The 21,652-nt window shown below is 51.0% G+C and overlaps 1 protein-coding gene across 1 annotated transcript in view; it reads right to left on the reverse strand.

Annotated features, from left to right (window-relative positions):
- Positions 1-759: 759 nt before the first annotated feature.
- The window catches only part of LOC145358135 (sodium-dependent phosphate transport protein 2C-like), a 32,376-nt gene continuing 11,483 nt past the window's right edge, over positions 760-21,652 (reverse strand). The window contains exons 6-12 of the mRNA XM_080211814.1: positions 20,196-20,391; positions 15,835-15,930; positions 14,881-14,998; positions 9,030-9,197; positions 7,354-7,470; positions 4,728-4,852; positions 760-1,269 (exon numbers count right to left, since the gene is read on the reverse strand). Coding sequence (XP_080067940.1) covers positions 760-1,269; positions 4,728-4,852; positions 7,354-7,470; positions 9,030-9,197; positions 14,881-14,998; positions 15,835-15,930; positions 20,196-20,391 — 1,330 coding nt within the window. The remainder of the gene's footprint in view (positions 1,270-4,727; positions 4,853-7,353; positions 7,471-9,029; positions 9,198-14,880; positions 14,999-15,834; positions 15,931-20,195; positions 20,392-21,652) is intronic.

Genomic DNA, 21,652 nt, shown 5'->3' on the forward strand with positions numbered 1-21,652 from the left:
CCAACCTATTTATTTGATAATATACTCACTAGCTTTCGGGTTAGCCCCTTCGTCACCTGACGAAGGGGCTAACCCGAAAGCTAGTGAGTATATTATCAAATAAATAGGTTGGACTAAAACCTGGTGTTGTCAGACTTTTTACTGTGAAGAAGGAGGCCATTTGGTCCATCAAGACTGCACTGACTCTCTGAAAAAGCATCTCACCCAGGACTCCCTCCATCACTGTAACCTCACATTATTTAGCACGGCCACTCCACCTAACCTTTGGAGTGTGGGAGGAAACCGGAGGAAACTCACACAGACATGGGGAGAACATGCAAACTCCACACCGTCAGCCAGCACACACTGTCCAAAGATGTGTGGGTTAGGTTGATTGGCCATTGCTAAGAAATTGCCCCTTGGTATCCAAGGATGTGTAGGTTAGAGGGATTAGTGGGTATAATATGTAGGGATATGGGGGTAGGATTGTGTTCGGTGCAGACTCGATGGGCTGAAGGGCCTCTTTCTGCCCTGCAGGGTTCTACGGTTCACATTATTAATGCAGACACATACATCATATACCCTGTTGCACGTCCAGTGACTCTGGTTTGCTTTATTTGATTTTTGTTTGCAATGTTTTCATTGACCCTCGCTCTGTATCAGTTGAGTTGATTTTACAGAGTGTCTACAGAGTGACAGCAGCTCCAGTTGTGGTTCCAGCCCCAGTTTTTCCTGAAACAACTTAAAAGACAAGTCCAACCGTGGAACGGCAACGATCCCTCAGAGGTGCACGTTCTCCATGCTCACCTCGTTGTGGTAACAGTGAGTCTCTTTCGACAGGTCTTGTGTTTGGTCAACGCTGGGCTTCTGGGCATCATCTGTAATCGGCCTACAACAGCGACAGCAGCAATGGGCACAGCAGGATGTCAGGAGTCTGTCCATGGGGCGGAACGAGTGCATCCAGAGGGGCAGGAAGTCCCAAGAACGCAGCTTTGGGGGGAGACAGCGGGGACATTTCTTCTGGAAGATGTTGAGGGCCACGATGAGGACGACAATGATGGCAATGGGTCCAGCGATGGCTCCCAGCACCACCCAACCTGCCATGGACAACCCAAAGAGCGCTGCCGGGATTAGGAGGAAACTGAGCAGCAAATACAAGATCGGAAACCATCGGTACTTGGCAGTCACATTCCCAAACACCTTGGCCACGGAGATCGGGAAGCGCATGCATGGAATGCAATACCAGATGAGAATTCCAGATAGGTTGAAGAACAGATGGATCATGGCAACCTGGCAAAAGAGAAAAGAAGGGATTTTCACCAACATTTAGGATGTGGAAGCTATTGAGAGGGAGATTTACAAGGATGTTGCCTGGATTGGGAGGCATGCCTTATGAAGATAGGCTGAGGGAGCTAGGTCTCTTCTCCCTGGAGAGACGAAGGTTGAGAGGCGACCTGATAGAGGTTTATAAAATGTTGAGAGGAATAGATAGGGTGGATTCTCAGAGGCTATTTCCCAGGGCTGAAATGGTTGCTACGAGAGGACACAGGTTTAAGGTGCTGGGGGGTAGGTACAGAGGAGATGTCAGGGGTAAGTTTTTCACTCAGACGGTGGTGAGTGAGTGGAATCGGCTGCCGTCGGTAGTGGTAGAGGCGAACTCGCTGGGGTCTTTTAAAAGACTTCTGGATGAGTATATGGGATTTAATGGGATTGGGAGTTACAGATAGTTCAATGGCTTGGTAGGTAGGGATAGGATTGGTGCAACTTGTGGGCCGAAGGGCCTGTTTGTGTGTAGTGTTCTACGTTCTATGACCAAGCTGATTACAATGATGAGTAATAGTCAAAGCCCGGAAAATGGGAATCATAGGAGCTTGAACAGGTCACTCAGGCAGTGGAGGCCTGGTATTGCCATTGCACTTGTAATCCACAGAGCTCCAGAGTAAGAGCTGGGGACCCCGGTTCGAATCCCACCACAGCAGATCATAAATTCAATAAGAAAAATCTGGAATTAAGGCTCTACTGATGACCACGAAACCCCACTGCTGTCAAAACACTTCTGAACTCATGTCCTTTAGGGAGGGAAATCTGCCGTCCTTACCCGGTCTGGCCTACATGTGACTCCAGAGTCACAGCGATGCGGTTGACTCTGGAATGGAGAGTAACTAGGGATGGGCAAGAAATTCTGGCTTTGCAGCGACACCCATGTCCCATACACGGACTTGGAAAACTCCGTGCCGCGAGGCTGCTCCCCCCTGAACTAGATCCCACCTCCCACCTCCACAATTTCCCCATGTTACCCAGAAATTCCTCAATGTCTTTAATCTCAGCCTTGAACAAACTCAACGAGAAGAATTCCAGAGATTCACCACCCTCTGAGTGAAGAAATTCCTCCTCATCCCTGCTGGAAATGGACTTCTTCTTGTTGTGTGACTGTGCCCCCTGTTTCTATACAATCCTCCCCCCCCCAGGCCAGGGGAAATATCCTTTCTATATCAGCCCGCCTAGTCCTATAAGAATGTTATAAGTTTCAATGAGATCACCTCTCATTCTCCTAAACTCTGGGGAATACAGGCCCTGTGTCCCCATTCCCTCCTCTTGGGCAGTCCTGCCATTCCAGGGATCAAACTGGTGGATTTTTTGTTGCATTCACAAGGATCAGCTCTAAGCCCTGTGTCAAATATTTGCCACTCGAAGGAAAAGCTCTGCAGACATTTTCCCCGCTCCCCAAAAGTGAAACCAACTCGAGATTCCACGTTCTAGAGCAGAGGCTTCCAGTCTGGTGTCTCGCTGGCCGTTTAGATGGTTACTGTGATACATTAGGAGCCAGGTATCGGGTTCCGATGTATGTTTGCATTGATCTGAGCAGATATCTGAAAATGCTGGCGATTGGATTTATCCGGAGGGTTCAGCGACTCTGTTTGAACTCTCCAGGAAAATGCAAATTTAAACAGAGCCGATGGCTGAGTGAGGAATCCCAGCTGGAGTTCCCTCCCTGGGAGCGGAGGATCCCAGGGATTACAGTCTGGACACGCAGTGCTGTGGATCTGGGGTAAATTCTCATGTTCGGTTTTCCCTATTGTTTGTTTCTCAATGCTGCTGATCGAAGTGTGTTTAAAATGTTGATGTGGGGTTCCAGTCTCTGTCACTTTCTCAGACAGTGAGTTCCAGATCTCCACCAGCCTGTGGGTGAAGAGAATTCTCCCCCACTCCCCTCTATCCCTTTACTCACTGATGTTAAATCTCTGTCCCTCCTCTCTGCTAACAGGTGGAACTCCTTCCCACTCCCTCTCCCTCCACCTCCCATCATTGAACACAATTCCATTCAATCTCCTCTCAGCCCCCCCCACCCCCCCCACACCCCCCCCAACCCCCCCACACCCCCCCCTGCTGAAGAAAACAGGCCCCAGCCTGTCCAATCCTCCCCCCGTAGCTAACATTCTCCACTCCAGATAACATCCTTATACATCTCCTCTGTACCCTCTCGGATGTAACCATGTGATGTGGTGACCAGAACTGTACACAATGCTCTAGATGTGACTTAACTAGATTTTTACACAGTTTTAGCAGAATCTCCCGATCAGTGTGAGAATGTCAGTGAGTGTGAGAGTGAGTGTTTGGACATAAGTGAGTGAGCGCAGGGGTGTGTGTGAGTGTGTGCGTGCATGGATGTGCGCATGTGTGCATGTGTGTGAGAGTGTGTGTGTGTGTGTGTGTGTGGGTGTGAATGAGAATGAGTGTGTGTGTGCAGGTGTGACAGTGAGTGTGTGTGCGTGGGGGCGGGTGTGTGTGCGGGAGTGTGTGAGGGGTGGGTGTGTGTGTGGGAGTGTGTGTGCGGGAGTGTGTGTGTGGGGGGTGGGTGTGTGTGTGGGGGGGGTGTGTATGTGTGTGGGAGTGTGTATGGGGGATGGGTGTGTGTGCGGGAGTGTGTGTGTGGGGGGTGGGTGTGTGTGTGGGGGGGGTGTGTATGTGTGTGGGAGTGTGTGTGGGGGGTGGGTGTGTGTGCGGGAGTGTGTGTGTGGGGGCGGGTGTGTGTGGGGGTGGGTGTGTGTGCGGGAGTGTGTGTGGGGGGTGGGTGTGGGGGGGGGCAGGTGTGTGTGGGGGTGGGTGTGTGTGCGGGAGTGTGTGTGGGGGGGTGGGTTTGTGTGCAGGAGTGTGTGTGTGGGGGGAGCGGGTGTGTGTGGGGGTGGGTGTGGGGGGGCGGGTGTGTGTGGGGGAGTGTGTGAGGGGTGGTGTGTGTGCGGGAGTGTGTGTGAGGGGTGGGTGTGTGGGGGAGTGTGTGGGGGTGGGTGTGTGTGGGGGAGTGTGTGAGGGGTGGTGTGTGTGCGGGAGTGTGTGTGGGGGAGTGTGTGTGGGAGTGTGTGTGTGGGGGTGGGTGTGTGTGGGGGAGTGTGTGGGGGGGTGGGTGTGTGTGGGGGAGTGTGTGTGGGGGTGGGTGTGTGTGGGGGAGTGTGTGTGGGGGTGGGTGTGTGTGGGGGAGTGTGTGTGGGGGTGGGTGTGTGTGGGGGGGGCAGGTGTGTGTGCGGGAGTGTGTGGGGGTGGGTGTGTGTGGGGGAGTGTGTGGGGGTGGGTGTGTGTGGGGGAGTGTGTGTGGGGGAGTGTGTGTGGGGTGGGTGTGTGCGGGGGAGTGTGTGTGGGGGTGGGTGTGTGTGGGGGGTGGGTGTGTGTGGGGGAGTGTGTGTGGGGGAGTGTGTGTGGGGGAGTGTGTGGGGGTGGGTGTGGGTGTATGGATGTGAGGGTCAGTGTGTTACCTGCACAGCGTTACCCAGTTGCTCGGCAGGGCTGGCCAGGGCTGCCAGGATGGCTGTGGTTGTTGTTCCGATATTTGCCCCCAAGCACAAGGGATAAACTCGCTTCAAGCTGATCACACCAATCCCTGCACAGGTCAAAGGGTAAAGAGCAGTTAGGTCAGTCTCAGCCAATCACAAGAGAAGCAGAAAGTATTTCCCCCGATGTTGTGTGATGGAGTCTGGAGCAGTGATATCCCAGTCACTGGGTGGGAATGTCTCTCAGAACAGAGCCCGATGTGTTATAGACACCACTCTGTCCCGTGGGGAGGGGTTTGAATTTCTGTGCCTTTTAAAATGACTCCCTTTTCTGGTACAATAAGGTGCTAGACCAACTGTCCTGTCAATTAGGTTTATGGGCCTGTGGTTTTCTCGCTTTGAGTTTACATCATAATTTCTGGGAGACTCCAGGAATTCTGGATTGTGGATGGAGCAAGAATGGGAAGAGGGACCAGGGGAGATGGAGGAGCCAGTTTGGGGATGGAAGGAACCCAGAGTACTCAGGCTGGGAGAGAGAGATGGGCAGGAACAGTCGGTTCTTGGAGTTTGGAGTTAGGATCCTGCATTGGGAAGGAGTCTGTGTTGTAGGGGCAGAGGGAGGGGGCGGGATAGGGTTGGGGGTAGTGGGAGAATCAACTGGGAAAGGAGAAAATCAAGGGAGGATTAATCCCATGAAGACAAAGGCTCTGGGCCAGGAGGAGGCCTGAACTGAGGAGGGTTTGGGATGGGGAGGGTCTGGGCTGAGGAGGGCCTGAGCTGTAGAGAGGCCTGGGATGAGGAGGGCCTTGGCTGAGGGGGGCCTGGACTGAGGAGGGCCTGGATTGAGGAGGGGCCTGAGCTGAGGAGGGCTTGAGCTGAGGAGGGTCTGAGCTGTAGAGAGGCCTGGGCTGAGGAGGGCCTGGATTGAGGAGGGGCCTGGACTGAGGAGGGTCTGAGCTGAGGAGGGCCTGGGCTGTGGAGGGTCTGAGCTGAGGAGGGTCTGAGCTGAGGAGGGTCTGAGCTGAGGAGGGGCCTGGACTGAGGAGGGCCTGAGCTGAGGAGGGTCTGAGCTGAGGAGGAACCTGAGCTGAGGAGGGTCTGAGCTGAGGAGGGGCCTGGACTGAGGAGGGTCTGAGCTGAGGAGGGGCCTGAGCTGAGGAGGGTCTGAGCTGAGGAGGGGTCTGAGCTGAGGAGGGTCTGAGCTGAGGAGGGTCTGAGCTGAGGAGGGACAGCTGAGGAGGGGTCTGAGCTGAGGAGGGACCTGAGCTGAGGAGGGGTCTGAGCTGAGGAGGGTCTGAGCTGAGGAGGGGCCTGGACTGAGGAGGGTCTGAGCTGAGGAGGGGCCTGGACTGAGGAGGGTCTGAGCTGAGGAGGGGCCTGGACTGAGGAGGGTCTGAGCTGAGGAGGGGCCTGGACTGAGGAGGGTCTGAGCTGAGGAGGGGCCTGAGCTGAGGAGGGGTCTGAGCTGAGGAGGGGTCTGAGCTGAGGAGGGTCTGAGCTGAGGAGGGTCTGGTTTGGGGAGGGGTCTGTACTCTCCCATAGGGAGTTGTATTGAGGTAACTGGGTAAAGTTGTATTGAGGTAACTGGGTGAGGGCCCCCAGGACACTGAGGAATCACAGCCCCCGGTGCCCCGAGATCACAATCACAACACGGGCTCCAGGGTTCTGGCCAGTGGGTGGGGAGAGGAGGGTGATCTGGAGGATGAGCTGGTTAGGTACATTTCCCATGTTAAATTCTCCCTCCGTGTAACCCAGAGGCCAGAGCGCGGCAACTAGAGGATTTCCACTGTAACTAACGGAAAGTTTAAGGTAAGGGTGGGGGGGGTGGGGGGGGATGGGGGGGGTGGTGGGGGTGTGGGGGGGGGGTGGTGGGGAGATGGGGGGGTGGGGGGGTGTAGGGGGGGGTGGGGGGGTGTGGGGGGGGTGGGGGGGATGGGGGGGTGGGGGGGAGATGGAGGGGTGGTGAGAGGGGGTGGGGGGGATGGGGGGTGGGGGGGTGGTAGGGGGGGATGGGGGATGGGGGGATGGGGGGGTGGGGGGGGTCGGGGGGGATGGGGGATGGGGGTGGTGGCGCAGGGTTCAGTATGTATGTTACACAGAGGGTGGTGAAGGCCTGGAACACCAGGTACGGTGGTTGAGGCAGACACACTGGGATAGTTTAAGACTTGTTTAGCTCGACACATGAACAGACTGGGAACAGACAAATACAAACAGACAGTCTAGTTAGGAACAGATCGGTGCTGGTCTGGGGGGGGCCAAAGTGTTGTCCTTTTGTTCTTTATTTATTAATTAATCACAAACAAGGCTTACATTAACACTGCGATGAAGTTAGTGAAATTCCCCTAGTCGCCACACTCCGGTGCCTATTTGGGTCAATGTACCTAACCAGCACGTCTTTCAGACTGTGGGAGGAAACTGGAACACACGGAGGAAACCCACGCAGACACGGGGAGAATGTGCAAACTCCACACAGACAGTGACCCGAGCCTGGAATTGAACCCGGGTATCTGGAGTTGTTAGCACCACTGTGCCACCATCCCACCCCATTCCAATGTTCATTGCAGTGTTATTGTACATCTACTAGTGACACACCAATGAAATATATCCTTACCTATGAGAGGAATGATTGCTGATGTGAAAACCGAGCTACTCTGGACAATGAAAGTCATTACAGCACCAACCACAATCGCCAAATAACCATTCACCCAACCAAACGGATAGGGGAAATCTGTAATAAAACACAAAAAGAATCAAAGTGGGAACCACACACTGGGTAAAGGTACAAGGTGGATGCAATGGCAGGGTGGAAACCACACCAATATAGGAGAGAGATTGGAGAAACTTGGATTGTTCTCACTGGTGTGACGGTGACTGAGGGGAGACCTGATAGAAGTCTACAAGGTTGAGAGGCATGGACAGAGTCAGAAGCTTTTTCCCATGGTGGAAGAGTCAATTATTAGGGGGCATAGGATTACAGTGCGAGGGGCAAGGTTTAAAGGAGGTGTACGAGGCAGATTTTTTACACAGAGAGTAATAGGTGCCTGGAACTCATTGCCAGGGGAGGTAGTGGAAGCGGATACGGTAGTGACTTCTAAGGGGCGTCTTGACAAGTACATGAATAGGATGGGAATAAAGGGATATGGTCCCTGGAAGGGTAGGGGTTTTAGTTAAGTCGGGCAGCATGGTTGATGCAGGCTTGGAGGGCCGAAGGGTCTGTTCCTGTGCTGTAATTTTCTTTGTTCTTTGTACTCGTGACCCTGAATCATCGAAAACACACAGCAAAGGGCAGGCGATGGCACGGTGTTATTGTCACTGGGCTAGTAATCAGTGAGAACTCTCACAACACCAGGTTCGAGTCCAACCGGTTTATTTGATAGTAAACTCACAAGCTTTCGGGAACGGTGTTCCTTCGTCAGGTGTAGTATCTCTACATCATGACGAGTAATCAGTGATGATGTGGAGATGCCGGCATTGGACTGGGGTAAACACAGTGAGAAGTCTGACAACACCAAGTTAAAGTCCAACCAATTTATTTGATAGTAAACTCACAAGCTTTCGAGGTTTCCCTCTTCGTCAGGTGAATGGAGAGTTCTGGCCTCAGACAGAGCATATAACAGCACAGACAGTTTACAGATTACTGATTAGAATGTGAATTATAATTATATTTATAATTATAATTTGCATTCTAATCATTCTATAATTCGCGTCCTAATACTTATAATTGTAATTATATTTATATTTATAATTATATTTATAATTATAATTTGCATTCTAATCATTCTATAATTTGCATTCTAATATTTATAATTATATTTATATGTATAATTATATTTATATTTATAATTATAATTCGCATTCTAATCTGTAAACTGTCTGTGCTGTTATATGCTCTGTCTGAGGCCAGAACTCTCCATTCACCTGATAAAGAGGGAAACCTCGAAAGCTTGTGAGTCTATTATCAAATAAATCGGTAGTAATCAGTGATCCAGAGCAACCCTCTGGGACCAAGGTTCAAATCCCACCACAGCAGATGGTGATGGAATTAAAAGTCCAACCACGGCTGACTGTCGTAAATTAGTTCACCGAGGTCCGTTAGAGAAGGAAATCTGCCATCCTTACCCGGCCTGGCCTACATGTGACTCCAGAGCCATGATGATCTGGTTAACGCTGATATTGTGACTGTTACACTGGCGTTGTGTATATTACATTGACTGGATTTTGAGTTCCTGTTCTAAAGGGGTGAAATTCACTGTCGCTCTGAAACTCACGCTGGACCTCGCTCCATACCTGTGTTGATCACTTTTTTCATAACTTGTGCCATCTTTCCTTTCAGAACCGAATTCAGTATCTTCACAATGAGGACCAGGCAGACACACAGAACAAGTAGAGATGTGGTGAGCAGGATGAACCCAACTGCAATGTCAGAGAGCAGGGTGTTCACAAAGATATGGTGACCTGTCGGGGATATAAAGAGATTGTAAAGGCATCAGGCACTTTCCGATAAAGAGTCAGAAAAAGATAAACACGTTCTCCCTCACTGTGATCTGTTTGAACACAGGTGGGCAATGTTCTGTGTGATACCAGGCTCATACATCCCAGAGACTGGCTGAATCAAACACTAGGTTCCTTTCGGTTTATTTAAATTTATTTTGTTCATTTTCTGGGTGTGAGCGTCTCTGGCTCAATGAACCAAGAATAACACAGCCCTTTGGACCCCATGCTCAGGCCAATTACGTTGTTCTATCCAGACCAACCATCTGTATCCCTCTATTCTCTATCCGTTCATGTGTCTATCCAGATAAATCTTAAATGTCACTATCATCACTTAAATGCCTCAACCATCTCACTTGGCAGTGCGTTCCAGGCTCCCACCACCCCCTGCATAAAAATCATCCCCCCCCACATCTCCCCTGAACCTTTCCCTCCTTACCCTGAACTTGTGGACCCCTTGTAACTGCTCACCCTATCCATACATAAGAACATAAGAACATAAGAAATAGGAGCCGGAGTAGGCCATCTAGCCCTTCGAGCCTGCCCCGCCATTCAATAAGATCATGGCTGATCTGTTGTGGCTCAGTTCCACTTACCCGCCCTCTCCCCATAACCCTTAATCCCCTCGCTTATCAAGAACCCATCAACCCGCTTCTTAAAAATATTTAGCGAGGTAGCCTCCACCACTTCAACGGGCAGAGAATTCCAGAGATTCACCACCCTTTGAGTGAAGAAGTTCCTCCTCAACTCCGTTCTGAACCGCCCCCCCTTTATCTTGAGGCTGTGCCCCCTAGTCCTACTGTCTTTTTTGAGCGGGAAGAGTCTCTCCACCTCTATCCTGTCCATCCCATTCATCATCTTATACATCTCAATGAGATCTCCCCTCATTCTTCTAAACTCTAACGAGTACAAGCCTAGTTTATTCAGCCTCTCCTCATAGCTCAACCCCCTCAACTCCGCTATCAGCCTAGTAAACCTCCTCTGCACTCCCTCCAAGGCCAAAATATCCTTGCGCAAGTGCGGCGACCAAAACTGCACACAGTACTCCAGCTGCGGCCTCACCAATGCCCTATACAGCTGCAGCAAGACCTCCCTACTTTTATATTCAATCCCCCTCGCTCTCATCATTTTATAATCTTCTATCAGGTTGCACCCCCCCCCCCCACCCTCCACCCCCACCCCCCACCCCCACCACCCCACCACCCCCTTCCACCCCCAGCCTCTGTCTTTCCAGGGAGGACAATCCCAGTTTATTCAATCTCTCCTTATAACTAATACCCTCCTTACCAGGCAACATCCTGGTAAACCTTTTCTATACTCTCTCCAAAACCTCCACATCCTTCTGGCAGTGTGGTGACCAGAATTGGCATTTTCCAAATGTGGCCTAACCAATGTTTTATATAACCATAACATACTCGGTCAACTTTTAAACTTGATGCTTCTGCCAATGAGGGCAAGCATGCCATCTGCTTTCTTCACCACCTTTTCCACCCGTGCTGCCACTTTTAAGGATCTGTGGACCTGTACTCCCAGATCTCTCAGCGTGTCTTTGCTCCTGATGGTTCTGCCATTTGTTTTATAGCTCCCATCTGAATTGGATCTACCAAAATGCATCACCTCATATTTATCTGGATTAAATTCCATCCGCCAATTCTCTGCCCAAATTTCCAGCCTATCAATATCCTGCTGTATTCACTGACAATCCTCTTCACTATCCACAACTTCGCCAATCTTCATAGAATCAGAGAACCCGACAGTGCAGAAAGAGGCCATTCAGCCCATTGAGTCTGCACCGAACACAATCCCACCCAGGCCCTACCCCCATATCCCTACATATTATACCCACTAATCCCTCTGACCTACACATCCCTGGACACTAAGGGACAATTTCTTAGCAATGACCAATCAACCTAACCCGCACATCTTTGGACTCTGGGAGGAAACCCACGCAGACACGAGGAGAATGTGCAAACTCCACACAGACAGTGACCCGAGCCGGGAATCGAACCCAGGACGCTGGAGCTGTGAAGCAGCAGTGCTAACCCACTGTGCTACCGTGCCACCCAAGGTAACACACTGTTAATCTTAGTATCAACTGCAAAGTTGCTAATCAAACCAGCGATGTTTTCTTCCAAAGTCATTTATATAAGTTACAGATAGCAGAAATCCCGGCACTGATCCCTGTGGAATACCGCTAGTTACAGAGAAACACCCTTCTATCGCTACCCTCTGTCTTCTATGGCCAAGCCAGTTCTGAATCCAGCATTTAGTGTCCATCCTGAACTATCCTTGAGAAGGTGGTGGTGAGCTGCCTTCTTGAACCACTGCAGCTCCTGATGTGTAGGTACACCCCCAGCGCTGTTAAACAGGGAGATCCAGGAATCTGACCCAGCGACAGTGAAGGAACGGCCAATATATTTCCAAGTCAGGATGGTGAGTGACTTGGAGGGTCACCTCCAGCTGGTGTACTCCCAAGTATCTCCCCCTCTTGTCCTTCTAGATGGGAGCAGTTGTGGTTTGGAAGGTGCTGCCTAAAGTACCTTGGGTAAGATCTTGGCGAGTGCGTGTTGTAGATCGTACACAAGACCACAAGCCTCAGTGGTGGAGGGAGTGAATATTTGTGCCTATCAAGTGGGCTGTTTTGTCCTCAATAGTGCCTTGTGTGTTCTCAAAGAACGAAGAACAAAACAGCCCGGGAAACAGGCCCTCCGGCCCAACAAGCCTGCCCAACATTTTAACATTACCAGTCCCCCCTTCACCCATGACCCTTATCTATGCTTATGGCAATCCACATTGAGGGAAACTAATTTAGGGACAATTTGTTACACCAATCAGCCTAAGAGCACGTTTTTGGGGGTGTGGGCGGAAACCGGAGCACCCGGAGAAAACCCACGCAAGCACGGGGAGAATGTGCAAACTCCCACAGAGATCCGACCCGGGTCCCTGTATCTGTACAGCGAACAGTGATAGTCACTGAGCTGTCGTGTTGCCCATCAGTTGATCCAGCTTGCTACTGAGTGTCAAAGGACGATGGTTAGATTCTCTCTTGTTGGAGTTGGCCGTTCAGACAGTGAGTTCAGACAGTGCATTCTGGATCCTAACCACTCGCTGTGTGAATCTGTCTCCACCACACTCTCAGACAGTACATTCCAGATCCTAACCACTCGCTGTGTGAATCTGTCTCCACCACACTCTCAGACAGTACATTCCAGATCCTAACCACTCACTGTGTGAATCTGTCTCCACCACACCCTCAGACAGTACATTCCAGATCCTAACCACTCACTGTGTGAATCTGTCTCCACCACACTCTCAGACAGTGCATTCCAGATCCTAACCACTCGCTGTGTGAATCTGTCTCCCCCACACTCTCAGACAGTACATTCCAGATCCTAACCACTCGCTGTGTGAATCTGTCTCCACCACACTCTCAGACAGTACATTCCAGATCCTAACCACTCGCTGTGTGAATCTGTCTCCACCACATTCTCAGACAGTACATTCCAGATCCTAACCACTCACTGTGTGAATCTGTCTCCACCACACTCTCAGACAGTACATTCCAGATCCTAACCACTCACTGTGTGAATCTGTCTCCACCACACTCTCAGACAGTGCATTCCAGATCCTAACCACTCGCTGTGTGAATCTGTCTCCAACACACTCTCAGACAGTACATTCCAGATCCTAACCACTCACTGTGTGAATCTGTCTCCACCACACCCTCAGACAGTGCATTCCAGATCCTAACCACTCGCTGTGTGAATCTGTCTCCAACACACTCTCAGACAGTACATTCCAGATCCTAACCACTCACTGTGTGAATCTGTCTCCACCACACTCTCAGACAGTGCATTCCAGATCCTAACCACTCACTGTGTGAATCTGTCTCCACCACACCCTCAGACAGTACATTCCAGATCCTAACCACTCGCTGTGTGAATCTGTCTCCACCACACTCTCAGACAGTGCATTCCAGATCCTAACCACTCGCTGTGTGAATCTGTCTCCCCCACACTCTCAGACAGTACATTCCAGATCCTAACCACTCGCTGTGTGAATCTGTCTCCACCACACCCTCAGACAGTACATTCCAGATCCTAACCACTCGCTGTGTGAATCTGTCTCCACCACACTCTCAGACAGTGCATTCCAGATCCTAACCACTCGCTGTGTGAATCTGTCTCCCCCACACTCTCAGACAGTACATTCCAGATCCTAACCACTCACTGTGTGAATCTGTCTCCACCACACTCTCAGACAGTACATTCTGGATCCTAACCACTCACTGTGTGAAAAAGGCTTTTCTCATTTCACTTTTGTTTTGTTAATTATTTTAAATCTGTACTCTCTGATTTACAAGCGGGAATGGTTTCTCCCTCTCTACACTGCCCAGACCCTTCATGATTTTGAATCTTTCTGTCAAATCTCCCCTCAGCCTTCTCTCCCCCAAGGAAAATCTTTCCAATCTATCTTCATAACTGAAGTTCCTCGTTCCTGGAAGAGTCCTTGTGAATCTTTTCGACACTCTCTCCAACGCCTTCCTGAAGTGTGGCTCCTAAAACTGGTCCCATTGGGCAACACGGTAGCACAGTGGTTAGCACTGCTGCTTCACAGCTCCAGGGTCCTGGGTTCGATTCCCAGCTCGGGTCACTGTCTGTGTGGAGTTTGCACATTCTCCCCGTGTCTGTGTGGGTTTCCTCCGGGTGCTCCGGTTTCCTCCCACAGTCCAAAGATGTGTGGGTTAGGTTGATTGGCCGTGCTAAGAAATTGCCCCTTAGTGTCCAGGGATGTGTAGGTTAGAGGGATTAGTGGGTATAATATGTAGGGATATGGGAGTAGGGCCTGGATGGGATTGTGTTTGGTGCAGACTCGATGGGCCGAATGGCTGTAGGGTTCTATGATCTATGATTACTCCAGCTAAGGCCAAACTATAGATTAACACAGGATAAATATAGCCTCCTTGTTCTTGTAGTCCATTTAAAAAAAAGCCCAGGATATCTGTATTGTCACCTTCAATGACTTATTCACATATAAACCATGGTCCCTCTGCTCCCGCACCCCCTTTACACGTATGCCCCTTATCGTCTCTCCAGCTACCTTCCAACCAAGAGGAACCACTTCACACGACCCCCAGGAATGGGAAATTTCAATTCCGAGACCATTTCTTTGTAAAAATAATGACCTATTCCGGTCTCTGATCAACCTGCCAACTAATCAGCTGCCCTGTTCCTCCAATATAAACAGTTCTGAGTGTTTGAAATTTGGTATTCTTGTGTTTGTCCCATCAAGTCAGAGATGAAAAGTTTCAGCAACGTTTAATCCATTTTCGACGTTCTACCAGGAGATCTGGCTGATCCCTCCTTTGTTACTCTGTCCAGCCAGAACCTGCTGATGGATCGCTCCAAGTTTCTCCGAGCTTGATGCTTTCTTCACTGTTGGAGATCCTGACCTCCATTCCCAAGCTCTCTGGACATTTGGTGAGGGGTTTCCAGTTAGTTTCTCCGCACAGTTTGGAGCTGGATCCCCTCACTGTTCCTTTCTTGGAATAGAAAATTTGAGCTTAGAAAACTGGCTTCTGTTTCCAGAAAGAAAAGGCAACAGTTAGTTAGCAAAGTGCAGCCTCTAGGAGCTGTCTGCCACTTACACAACTGAAGGTTCTCGGTCTCGGATACATTTTTCAGTGCCATTGTTTCGTTCTGTGATTTGAAGCAGTGTAAAAACTCACACTCAGTCTCATTCGTCACTGACACATTTTTCAGAGCCTATCGATGAACAGAAAGTGAGTTTTAATGGTTATCTCTCAGCCCAGTGCCAGAGGTATCACTGTCACAGTGTTTTAGAGAGTAATCTTTTCAAACCAGATCACTGGTGTAACATCTTCAAAGAGTCAGTACTGAGGGAGTGCCGCACTGTCAGAGGGTCAGTGCTGACGGAGTGCCGCACTGTCAGAGGGTCAGTACTGAGGGAGTGCCGCACTGTCAGAGGGTCAGTGCTGAGGGAGTGCCGCACTGTCAGAGGGTCAGTGCTGAGGGAGCGCCGCACTGTCAGAGGGTCAGTGCTGAGGGAGGGCTGCACTGTCAGAGGGTCAGTGCTGAGGGAGTGCCGCACTGTCAGAGGGTCAGTGCTGAGGGAGTGCTGCACTGTCAGAGGGTCAGTGCTGAGGGAGTGCCGCACTGTCAGAGGGTCAGTGCTGAGGGAGCGCCACACTGTCAGAGGGTCAGTGCTGAGGGAGTGCCGCACTGTCAGAGGGTCAGTGCTGACGGAGTGCCGCACTGTCAGAGGGTCAGTGCTGAGGGAGTGCCGCACTGTCAGAGGGTCAGTACTGAGGGAGTGCCGCACTGTCAGAGGGTCAGTGCTGAGGGAGCGCCGCACTGTCAGAGGGTCAGTGCTGAGGGAGTGCCGCACTGTCAGAGGGTCAGTGCTGAGGGAGCGCCGCAGTGTTGACGGGTCAGTGCTGAGGGAGTGCCGCAGTGTTGACGGGTCAGTGCTGAGGGAGTGTCGCAGTGTTGACGGGTGGTTCTGACGGAGTGTGTGCGCTCTTCCTCAGTTGAAGATTTATTGACAGATTTATGAGGAGCTGTAGACAATCCCTGCTCACCGTTATGTGATTGAATTCACACCAGTTTTGGATGAGGCTCCTGTTCCTGGCTCCTGCCTCTCCGGTTGCGATCGCTGAAATGGCAGACTTATCCAGCTGTGCAGAGAGAAACCAGCTGTTAGCTTTAACATTCTTCACCACACACACACACCCCACTCATTCAGTTTAGCGTCACAAGTCAGCTTACATTAACACTGCAGTGAAGTTACTGTGAAAATTGCCACACTCTGGCGCCTGTTCGGGTACACTGAGGGAGAATTTAGCACGGCCGATGCACCCTAACCAGTTCACCTTTCGGACTGTGGGGTGAAAGCGGAGGAAACCCACGCAGACATGGGGAGAACGTACAAACTCCACACAGGCAGTAACCCAAGCTGGGAATCGAACCCAGGTCCCTGGCGCTGTGAGCCAGCAGTGCGAACCACCGTGCCATCAGAGTCATCACAAGGAACTTAATATAACTTAGGGGAAAGAAGGATGTTCTGGGTCCACGTGGGCCCTTCTAACCTGGTAACAGAGACCCTGTCAGTGACTGAGGGAGAAATCAGCATTCTGGGCAGCTCAGAGTAACCAATATTGAATCACCAAATATTAATATCATCGGAACAACGAGTGGAGCACAGGGCGCAGGCAAGGAGATTGGGAGCAGCAGGGAATGATTCCAAACCTGGGAACTTGGTGTAAAGAGGGAATTCTCGTCAGCTTTACTCAAGCAATGACTGAGATTAAAATCAGACGCTAGCAATAGAACTTTAAAACTGCAAGTTAGTTCAAAAGCCCGGTTTAACAGAAACTCCCTGGCAGTTACCAACTGAAAGGATGTGGAAGCTATTGAGAGGGTACTGGCCTTCATTAATCGAGGGATTGAGTTTAGGAGTCGGGAGGTAATGCTGCAACTTTATAAGACCCTTGTCAGACCCCACTTGGAGTACTGTGCGCAGTTCTGGTCGCCTCACTACAGGAAGGATGTGGAAGCTATTGAGAGTGTGCAGAGGAGATTTACAAGGATGTTGCCTGGATTGGGAGGCATGCCTTAGGTTGAGGGAGGTAGGGCTCTTCTCCCTGGAGAGACGAAGGTTGAGAGGCGACCTGATAGAGGTTTATAAGATGTTGAGAGGAATGGATAGGGTGGATTCTCGGAGGCTATTTCCCAGGGCTGAAATGGTCGCTACGAGAGGACACAGGTTTAAGGTGCTGGGGAGCAAGTACAGAGGAGATGTTAGGGGTAAGTTTTTCACTCAGAAGGTGGTGAGTGAATGGAATCGGCTGCCATCGGTGGTGGTGGAGGCGAACTCGCTGGGGTCTTTTAAAAGACTTCTGGATGAGTATATGGTATTTAATGGGATTGGGAGTTACAGATGGTTCTATGGCCTGGTAGGTATGGATATGATCGGCGCAACTTGTGGGCCGAAGGGCCTGTTTGTGCTGTAGTGTTCTATGTTCTATGTTCTATGAAAGTTGAAGGGATATTCAGTACTGTGCAGGAAGCTGATATCATTGAACCATAGAACCCTACAGTACAGAAAGAGGCCAGTCGGCCCATCGAGTCTGCACCGAACACAATCCCACCCAGGTCCTAGCCCCATATCCCTACATATTATACCCACTAATCCCTCTAACCTACACATCCCTGGACACGAAGGGGCAATTTCTTAGCACGGCCAATCAACCTAACCCGCACATCTTTGAATATAGCAGATTCTTTTCATTAGTTTTTCCAGGGGGTGTGCATGCTCCAGGCAAGTCCCACATTTACTGTCTATTCCTAGCTGATATTAAACCGAGTAGCTTGCTCAGGAATTTCAGAGTCAGTCACGTTGACTCAGCTCAGCTCCAGGTAAGGTCAACATCCTGGGATACACTTCATCAGGTCCCGGGGATAAGGACAACATCCTGGGATACACTTCATCAGGTCCCAGGGATAAGGACAACATCCTGGGATACACTTCATCAGGTCCCAGGGATAAGGACAACATCCTGGGATACACTTCATCAGGTCCCGGGGATAAGGACAACATCCTGGGATACGCTTCATCAGGTCCCGGGGATAAGGACAACATCCTGGGATACGCTTCATCAGGTCCCGGGGATAAGGACGACGTCCTGGGATACACTTCATCAGGTCCCGGGGATAAGGACGACGTCCTGGGATACACTTCATCAGGTCCCGGGGATAAGGACGACGTCCTGGGATACACTTCATCAGGTCCCGGGGATAAGGACGACGTCCTGGGATACACTTCATCAGGTCCCGGGGATAAGGACGACGTCCTGGGATACACTTCATCAGGTCCCGGGGATAAGGACAACATCCTGGGATACACTTCATCAGGTCCCAGGGATAAGGACAACATCCTGGGATACACTTCATCAGGTCCCGGGGATAAGGACAACATCCTGGGATACACTTCATCAGGTCCCGGGGATAAGGACGACGTCCTGGGATACACTTCATCAGGTCCCGGGGATAAGGACAACGTCCTGGGATACACTTCATCAGGTCCCGGGGATAAGGACAACATCCTGGGATACACTTCATCAGGTCCCAGGGATAAGGACAATATCCTGGGATACACTTCATCAGGTCCCAGGGATAAGGACAATATCCTGGGATACACTTCATCAGGTCCCGGGGATTTATCTCCCTTGATGCACTTTAAGACTTCCAACACCTCCTTCTCTGTAATATGCACGCTCCTCAAGACATTGATATTTAATTCCCCAAGTTCCCGAACATCCATGCTTTTCTCAACAGTAAATACTGATGAGAAATAATCATTTAGGATCTCACCATCTCTTGTAGATCTGCAAATAGATTACCTTGTTGATCCTTAAGATCGCCCTGTGTAAATGCTTTATGGGTGGGTGAGAGCTGGGCAGAGATCAATTTCGCAGACACCCAAATGTAGCAACGCTGTAAGCAATGCTGCTCACTCCAGAGGAGTGAGCTGTAATATCGTACAACATCATGGAACAAATGGAAAAGATATTTTGAACGGAAGGAACTGATCAGGAGGTTCCCATTGAGCTTGAGGCAGATTTGTTTTTCTAACCACCTGTACGGATTGGTAAATGATGTGAGGAATGGGATGGAGCAGTGGTCTGTAACTGCTCACATTCCCGTCTCTTGGTGAACTGTACAGATTCCAGGGACAGCGGAAACACCGAGCTGGTTGGATGCTTTCTCAGTTTCACTTCACACCAGGATATCTTAGGCTGAATGATAATAACGCGGGCAGGACTTGTCTGTGTCCACGCTGAGAGCTGAGTGAACGCTCTAATCGGGGTAACTCACTGAGGGAGGGCGAGGGCACAGCAGTGGGAGGTTTGTGCCCCGTCGGGAAGTGTCCCTACCTCTGGACCAGGAGCTGGAGATCAAGTCCAACACCAGGACTCGTTTGCTCAGGGAAGGAGGTTCGATGGCGTGGTGCAGCGGGATTTCATAATCGGCTCGGGAATCTTTCCCCCCAAAAGAAAATCCTGAAAAACGACCCAGATATCCAAACGAGCTTCACCCTGGGGGGAAGGAAACTGGGTGAAAGGGACCTGCTCTTATCCTGAACAAACCCACGTTGAAAATGGGCTGCCAGCTTCTTTTCCAGAAAGACACTCAGCAAAGTAGTGAGGCGAAAGGGAAGCTCCGCACTGGCTCATGTGGCCTGGCCCCTGGTCCCTCGCCTCTCCCACTCCGGATACAGGAACATCCTTACCTGATGAGGGAGCAGAGCTCTGGAATCTCGAGATAAACCTGTTGGATTTTCACCTGCTGTTGTGAGACTTCTTACTGTGCCCGTCCCAGTCCAACGCCAGCGCCTGGCACCTCACCTCTCCCATGTGTGGGCTCTCTGGGCTCCCTGCCCCGTGTGGGCAGTGTCTGGGCTCCCTGCCCCGTGTGGGCAGTGTCTGGGCTCCCTGCCCCGTGTGGGCAGTGTCTGGGCTCCCTGCCCCGTGTGGGCAGTGTCTGGGCTCCCTGCCACGTGTGGGCAGTGTCTGGGCTCCCTGCCCTGTGTGGGCAGTGTCTGGGCTCCCTGCCCTGTGTGGGCAGTGTCTGGGCTCCCTGCCACGTCTGGGCTCCCTGCCACGCGCGGGCAGTGTCTGGGCTCCCTGCCACGTGTGGGCAGTGTCTGGAGTCCCTGCCACGTGTGGGCAGTGTCTGGGCTCCCTGCCCCGTGTGGGCAGTGTCTGGGCTCCCTGCCATGTCTGGGCTCCCTGCCATGTGTGGGCAGTGTCTGGGCTCCCTGCCATGTGTGGGCAGTGTCTGGGCTCCCTGCCCCGTGTGGGCAGTGTCTGGGCTCCCTGCCCCGTGTGGGCAGTGTCTCGGGTGCGGGTACCTCAGGCTCAGAGTTCATTCGAATCCTTACCTTGATGATCAACTGGGTGAAGGGCTCAGTGATGACTTTTAGGATGTCCGGGGAGGTGTCTCCTGATTGGATGTTGAAGCTCTGGATGCAGGCCTTGCTGACGTGGTACAGAAACCCCGTGCCAATCTCAACGGGGAGTAAAACGAGAACCGTCATCCAGTTAAATATCCCGTGGACAGCTGAACCTGCAAAGGCCCTGAGGGAAGAGGAACACACAATCCAGTAGGGAGATCACTTCCTCGGAAGGGAATCCTTCCCCGGGTATCCCTCAGAACAAGAGCAGAGCTGAAGGGAGATTGGAGCGTTGGACAGAGTTAGCACCAACTCAGGACGTTTGGGGCCAGCAGTTCCCTCAGGAATACCAAAGGCATCATCCATTTAAATGATTATGATTGGACAGTGCTTGTATTCCAGAGAACGTGAGTTCAAATCCCGGTATCGCAACGCGAGAATTACATAAGAAATAGGAGCAGGAGTCGGCCATCTAGCCCTTCGAGCCTGCCCTGCCATTCAATAAGATCATGGCTGATCTGAAGTGGATCAGTTCCACTTTCCCGCTTTCTCCCCTTAATTCCCTTGTCTATCAGAAACCTATCTACCCGTGACTTAAATATATTTAGCGAGGCAGCCTCCACCACTTCAACGGGCAGAGAATTCCAGAGATTCACCACCCTTTGAGTGAAGAAGTTCCTCCTCAACTCCGTTCTAAACCGCCCCCCCTTATCTTGAGGCTGTGCCCCGTAGTCCTACTGTCCTTTCTAAGCGGGAAGAATCTCTCTACCTCTACCCTATCCATCCCCTTCATTACCTTGTAAGTCTCTATAAGATCCCCCCTCATCCTTCTAAACTCCAACGAGTACAGACCCAGTCTATTTAGTCTCTCTTCATAGTCCAACCCCCTCATCTCCGGTATCAGGCTACATATCTCAGATTTTAACAGCTACTTGAGTTTATCATCTATGGGCTGATGCCAGGGTGGCACAGTGGTTAGCACTGCTGATTCACAGTGCCAGGGATCTGGGTTCGATTCTGGCCTTGGGTCACTGTCTGTGTGGCGTTTGCACATTCTCCTCGTATCTGCGTGGGGTTCCTTCAAGATGCTCCAATTTTTGCCCACAGTCCAAAGATGCATGGGGTAGGTGGATTAGCCATGTTGAATTGCCCCTTATTGTCCAAACATGTATAGGTCAGGGGAATTAGCAGGGAAATATGTGGAGTTATGGGGATAATACCTGAGTAAGATGCTCAAAATCCCACCAAACACCGATCGTCAACAAAATCCCAAACCCCAATCCTCAATAAAATCCCAAACACCGATCCTCAATAAAATCCCAAACCCCAATCCTCAATAAAATCCCAAACACCAATCCTCAATAAAATCCCAAACACCAATCCTCAACAAAATCCCAAACACCAATCCTCAGTAAAATCCCAAACACCGATCCTCAATAAAATCC

This window comes from Carcharhinus amblyrhynchos, chromosome 25, assembly GCF_965287045.1.
Source record: "Carcharhinus amblyrhynchos chromosome 25, sCarAmb.v2.hapA, whole genome shotgun sequence".
Classification (NCBI taxonomy): domain Eukaryota; kingdom Metazoa; phylum Chordata; class Chondrichthyes; order Carcharhiniformes; family Carcharhinidae; genus Carcharhinus; species Carcharhinus amblyrhynchos.